At 33.2% G+C, this 7,031-nt stretch overlaps 1 protein-coding gene across 1 annotated transcript; it reads left to right on the top strand.

Moving 5' to 3' along the window:
- The first annotated feature begins 2,374 nt into the window (after positions 1 to 2,374).
- Positions 2,375 to 5,246, top strand: LOC148629525 (galanin receptor 2b-like). Its single transcript, XM_088564765.1, has 2 exons — positions 2,375 to 2,470; positions 3,100 to 5,246. The coding sequence occupies exons 1-2, from the start codon at positions 2,395 to 2,397 to the stop codon at positions 4,308 to 4,310; spliced, it is 1,287 nt and encodes a 428-aa protein (XP_088420891.1). The 5' UTR covers positions 2,375 to 2,394; the 3' UTR covers positions 4,311 to 5,246.
- Positions 5,247 to 7,031: the final 1,785 nt, after the last annotated feature.

The raw sequence follows: 7,031 nt of genomic DNA, 5'->3' as shown, positions 1-7,031 counted from the left end.
CAGGATTTTTTGCTGTTCGATATTGGTTTGACATTCGTTTCCGGTTTATACATTGAATATAGAACGGATTTGAATATGAAACTGAATATCAAAGAGAATTTTTTTGCTGTTGGATATTGGTTTGACATTCGTTTCCGGTTTATATATTGAATATAGAACGGATTTCAATATCAAATTGAATATCAAACAGGAGTTTGGTCTGTTCGATATTCGTTTAACATTCGTTTCCTGTTTATATATTGAATAAAGAATGGATTTGAATATGAATTTGAATATCAAACAGGAGTTTGGTCTGTTCGATATTCGTTTAACATTCGTTTCCTGTTTATATATTGAATATATGAACGGATTTGAATATCAAACTGAATATCAAGGGTGCACTATACAGTTATATTAGAGCGCACTGTATTGCACACCAAGTTACCCCCGTCAATTTTGTAAAACTTAATGTTTAAAGTTGAAATTTGGTGGATATATTGTATAAATGTAATTTAGCATTTATACATAGACAGGTGTAATATATGTTATCGTAAACAGGTGTAATTTAAATGAAAAGCGGTATACGGAATGTTTCAGTCCCCTGTCGTATTAGGTTCTCTCCTCAGCATCGGATGGCTGATTTTCAAAATACCTTATCTCACACGAACTTTTGGAACTAAAATTGTGAGAGAATGAATCGAAAAGGGCTATTATTTTTACCCTTTTTCAACCTACTCCATGCCTGCTTTCATCCTGTGGTTGTGTCTGAGTGCCTGATATATTGTAAAACATAGCATTTGACTATAAGTTTTGGAAAGGCACCCCTGATTTGTACGAAAACTCAGTAATATTTTTTTCAGTATGTTACCATGGCTACTGGATTTTATAACAATAATCACTAAATTTCTTATAAGTGACTTAAACCTCCACACACCATGGATTTTAAAAACATGCAATTTTTTTATGACAAAGCACTAGAAATTTCTGTGCGGGCTGCCTCGAAACAGCTTTATTACAACAAAATGAGACAAAATTTTCAGAAAAAAATCTAACTGTATTGTAGTACCTGTTTGATATTTGATATTCATTTATATATTCAAATCCGTTATATAGTCTATATATAACCCGGAAACGAATATCAAACGAATATCGGACATAAAAAATCCTGTTTGATATTCAGTTTCATATCCAAATCCGTTCTATATTCAATATATAAACCGGAAACGAATATCGAACAGACGAAACTGCTGTTTGATATTCAGTTTGATATTCAAATCCATCTATATTCAATACAAAACCCGGAAACGAATATCAAACGAATATCAAACAGACCAAACTCCTGTCTGATATTCAAATCCGTTCTATATTCTCAATATATAACCCGGAATCGAATGTCGAACGAATATCGAACAGCAAAAAAAAAATCCTGTTTGATATTCAGTTTGATATTCAAATCCGTTCTATATTCAATATATAACCCGGAAACGAATGTCAACCGAATATCGAACAGACCAAACTGCTGTTTGATATTCAGTTTGATATTCAAATCCATTCTATATTCTGTCTATAAACCGGAAACGAATGTCAAACGAATATCGAACAGAAAAAGACAACTGCTGGATATCCATTTGATATTCATTTAGAGTTTACATTCTTAAAAGTTGCCGGAAATAAATATCAAACGAATATCAAACGGTAAAATTTTGCCGTTTGATATTCAGTTTGATATGAAAAGTTTGAATGTCGAATATCGAACATCGAATATCCAACGTACTTGATCTCGGTAATCAAGTTTCGGGATTTCAACCGGAAATTGCAATGATGATTAAAATAAATCTCTCAAGTTATAACTTGTTTCAGTTTGCACAATTTTGCATAACATATCAAGATTTAAAAGCAAGCGTGTTCTATTCAGAACATTGCTTCATGTATATTAAAATGCAAAGGCAGTGAATAGTGTTTCAATATATTGAAATTTCGACACTATTACACTCCACAAAAATTTTAATTATTATAATATTTTTGCAAAACAAACACAGGAATGTTCTTAAATGAGACGTTTGTAGATATGTATTCAAATTTAAATTCGTGCCTTATCTCTATATGATTGATTTTTTTTTCATTTCGATGGTGGCGAAACGCACCTGAAGTTCTTACTAATAATATCTTATTCTTTCTATGAGTGTTTCTTTAAGTTGCCATATGTTGCGAGTAGTTTCTTTTTTTTTCTCTTTACCTCTCTTTTTATATCTTATCGGTCTCTTTTTGCCCTTTCTGTTAGATCTGTGCATTAGTGTTTTGAAGCTTTTGTTAAACCAATTCCCTTTCCTATTAATGAAGTCGTCAATTATAAACATCAGTTTAGCTAACCAGTGATTGATATTTCATCTTTCAGTGAGCTTGATTTGTGTCCCTATGGCAGTAGGTCATGCCTTGTACAGAGTGTGGATATATGGAGAATTTATGTGTAAATTGACAGCGTATTTACAGGGTATGTAAAATGAACAGAGATAGTGTCGTAATGTTAAAAAAAAAAATAAAAAAAAAAAAAAAAAAAAAAAAAAACACTGTCTACTAAAAGTGCAGATGTACTAAATCTGATTTATAGAGTTTAACAATAATCCGAACAATTACTTATAAAATAATTGATAAATGATTTAAAAAATATACTAACTAGCTTTTACATTCAGTTTCCTGTATTGAGTACCTAAGCAGATGTCCAAATTAGTAGAAAATCATACATTTAAAGTTGTATTTTAAAGGTGCATTTTTGCTTTCTTAACTTTCTAGCGCTCTCCCATTTTTTAAGTGCATATATGTCAACATATTTCGAAAGAGTTTTGTTTATTCCTTGACCTCCTTCAGTATTCAGCAAAGTTATTTTCAATGAATATAGAATGAACAGAAAACAGCAAATCATTTGAAATAATCAAGAGACTGCATTATAAATGCATTTCCGAGCAGCGAATGTAAATTATCTTTATGCGTTCTCCAGAAGATATTCTATGTATCATCTTTTGGGATGTTAAAGCAAATTCAGTTCTGTCATACAACGAGAAAAATCAATTTTCTGTCAACTTCATATGTAAATTAGACAATCATTCTTATTTATATTTACAGGAGTGACTGTTGCAGCCAGTATATTTACCATAGCTACGTTGAGCGTGGACAGACTTCTCGCCATTCGACATCCCATCATATTCCGCCGTGTCAGTAATACTAGAGTTGCCACAAAATTCATCATCATCATTTGGATTGTGTCCCTCGTTATAATGATACCGCTATTAGTAGTCAGAAAAGTCGATAGCCACTTCTTGTTATTGAAAGAACCCATTCATTACTGTCATGAAGGCTGGGATATCTCTCAGAGACAGGCCTATGATGTCTGCTTGTTTGTGTTTGTCTATGTTATACCAGGTTTTGTAATCTTTACCTCGTATTCTTTGATTGGAAGTAAGTTGTGGACGGAGGACAAAAATCTTCAAAGAACTGAATCGGAAACTAGTAAGGGTATAGGTAAACATGTGATGTCAGGTCGGAAACGTGTGGCTAAAATGTTGATAGCCTTAGCAGTCCTCTTTGCAGTCTGTTGGTTGCCTTACTACATAGTTAGTCTTTATTTAGATTTTGCAAAAAGTGATGATAAAGGATTTCTAGTTGTCTTACCATTTACAATTCTTCTTGGGCATTCCAATAGTGCTTTTAACCCTATTTTGTACTTTTATTCCAGTAAAAGCTTCAGGAAGTACTTGTACAGAGCTTTAAAATGTAAACCTAGGCGAACTAAACGGTCATTAGCAGTACGATATACACCAGCTCAAAACAATAATAACCAGGGACCTGTCAGACCGCGTATTCGTATTTCGAGTACGGGAAGCTTCCGGTCTTCTGGAACGGGAAGCTTCCGATTCTCTCGATCATCCAATGCCAGTAACAAGTCATCGTTATCAAGTAAATCTCGAGAAAGTCATAATAAAAATGACAAAACTTCGAAATCCGACCACCAGAAAGATAGGAAAGAGAATTACTTGATGATAGAAAGAAAAAGTTATACATTGCCACTTGTTCATGTCCATGAAAATGGTAGCAACAAAGTTTTAAAACCCAGTCGGAAGAAAGAAATCCTTGATACTTCGTTAAGTATCCCATCTACTATAAATGAGGAAAGTAGTAGACTGGGCTCCATCAGTCCTGTAAACGGAGGGTTGACATTCAAACCAGATATAATGCCTGATATTGAGGAGGCTCCTGAAGAAATACAGCTTTATCTCAGTGTTTCCCGAACTGAACTGTCACTCAAATTCATTGATGATGATGAAATCGATGTTTGACATTTTATCCTCGCATGTAACTAAAGGAAAACTTACCAACAGAGATCCAAACTCGAAGACTACATCGAAACAGAAATCTGATATTTGTATTATTCTAGTATAGATGGAGATACATCTGATTTGTATAATGTCTACAAAATATCACATGAATTATGTTTAATTATAATAACATCAAAAGCTAATACAAAAAGACCCGGGTAATTTAACGTCAGAAACTGATTGAAAGCCCTATTATTTTATTGAACCTATCAAAAAATCCCGTATTTTACAAAATACGCTAATTTGCGATGTACCAGAATGAGAGAGAGTATCGAAATCGGAAATAAAAATGGATAAAAATGATCAGGGAATGCAATCATTATAGAGTTTATAAATCAACGATCACTGATGACAATATGATGTCATGGTCCGGAAAGGATTATATAGAAGTGCTATGATTTTTATCCCTTCCGATTTTTTTTAGTCGCTAAACATTTGATATTGTCTTATTTGCCTTAAATAAATCTTCGTTACCACGGCAATAATGAATATTGTATTCAATAAAGTGTAGCGAAAGAATGCAAATGTAAGAAGGAAAAATATTCGAAAACAAAAGAATACGACCCACACAAAAGATGGAACATTTGCCACAATGAATTGTGAACAAAGACAAAAATAGAAAAACACCACCGTGCTCCACTTCTAAAGTTTTGTACCATTCAATAACTGTATGTTTAACTGAGCAATAATAGATGACTGTTGTTCATTGGCTTATCGTTTGATTACTGTTTGTTCTAGATTACTAAATGTGGTCAAATTCAACAAGGATAATGTTGGCATTCAGAGAGATATTTTCCAGGTTTATATATATGCTACATACAGTGAAGAAATACATTTTGTTATCAATATATCCAAATTTATTTCAGAAGCTGTATCATAATTAAAATCGTTTTATTAAATAAAGTCATGAAAACTTTGTCATTTCGATATATAAAAAGTTGGCATGTTTTTAATACAAAGGTAAAAAGTATGTGAAGGGAAAATTCAATAATGAATACAAAATATAAATGGATTCGTCATTAAGTGGATGGATAAATCTTATTTGTTTCCCACTTTAACTATAAAGGTTTATTGACATTTAGTCCGATTTCATTTGCTTTGAAGTGAGTCGAAAACTGTGACAGCATGACACATCTTGTGAGAGTAGTAACTACTGGGTACTAAGTGGGACTGTGTTGGAGTACGGTACAAAACGCATGTTCTGTAGTACTTTGACCTGTAAGTGTAAAGTTTACTAAGGTTAAACAATGATTTAAGAAAGATTTATAATAAAATCGGTGATGGATATAAAGTTCAAACACGGAAACTACTCTATATAGGTCTGTTTTTGCCCTTGTTATATGATAAGCAGCTTAATGATGGGATCTCTATCAGTAAAGATATATAATGTATTTAAAATAGCGGGTTTCTTTCATCCTTTTGATATTAATCATGTTCACTTCTTTGTCGTGAATAAGAAATGGTTCCTTCCCATTTAATCATCATGCAAGAGTAATTAAGGGAACCAAGGTTATAGCGGTAATCAAAAGAATGTAATCCAGGGACAAAGATCAGACATGGAAAACAGACATTTACAACAAAGAACATAAAGTAACTAAAGTCATACATACAAAGTAACAAAAGTAAATGAGCAACTCGGACTCCACTAAAAACTGGGAGCATGGACCAGGTGCACCGGTAGGGTAAGCGTCCTCTGCTTTTCTAGAAACATCCGCTGAGTTTCTCATAAAAATTCAAGTCCGGGGTAGACAAACGAGGAAAGGAAAACTATGACCCGTTGAATACATCAGTTTTCATGGTGCTGATGGATACACCATACCGATCCACGAGTTCATGATGACGACCATAAAACTTCTGTAGTGATGACTTCAATCTTGTAGCAACATAACCCTGTTCCAGAAGCCTATTTGTTAAAGTTCTAGCGCGATACAAAAAGTCTGCGTAGTTTCGGCAAGCTCTGGCTTAACGTATGAGTTGTGATATGAACACTCCATACACAGGAGCCGAAGCTATGAAACGTTGTTTGTATGGATTCTTGTGAAGTTTAGGAATCCAGTACATAGACGGTAAATCACAATCATCGTCATTTAAGTTGCGAGAAAATGGACAATGTGGCTTGCACAATTACTATACACACATACACAAAACATATAAACATGCATACATTAGAAGTTTTTTTTTATTTACTTCTATTAGTATTAGCGAGTGGAGCCATTTTCATTCATGTCATGCCAAGTATTGTATGTTAATTACATTAATGAGATAATTCTGTGACTGACTTATGCAGATGCTGCATCCAGTAAAACTGTATCTTTATTTGCCAGTTAAAAAGAAACGTCGAGATGCTGAAACCTAAAATGTTGGTAATAAGAACATTTTTTTATCAAATTGAGAAAAAAAATTAAATACATATGTAGAGCATTTTCACACACAAATCTTCTTTCATACTGATAAAACAACTCTGGCCTAGGGCGGTAAGGAAAACATTCATTTCCAAACAACATTTCTTCGTTAGTTTTGTAGGCTTCAATATTTTTGTTATATTTTGGTTTTGAATCGGGTCTTTGATCAAACAAGAAAAATTTTGTAATTTAGTTTGTTCGAGTAGCCATTGCTCATATCTTTGGGGGAAAAACATTCGTGTACAGTGGTAACGAAGGATGTGAAAGTGTAGATGTAGAA

This window comes from Perna viridis, chromosome 1 (assembly GCF_037379345.1).
Source record: "Perna viridis isolate PV_CMFRI_1.1 ecotype Kerala chromosome 1, ASM3737934v1, whole genome shotgun sequence".
Taxonomy (NCBI): Eukaryota; Metazoa; Mollusca; class Bivalvia; order Mytilida; family Mytilidae; genus Perna; species Perna viridis.
This window is presented reverse-complemented; position numbering and strand designations above follow the sequence as displayed.

Coding starts and splice junctions, on each gene's coding strand:
- LOC148629525 (XM_088564765.1), top strand. CDS start 2,395: ATGGCAGTAGGTCATGCCTTGTACAGAGTGTGGATATATGGAGAATTT. Junction 2,471..3,099: donor ATTGACAGCGTATTTACAGG/GTATGTAAAATG, acceptor TTATATTTACAG/GAGTGACTGTTGCAGCCAGT.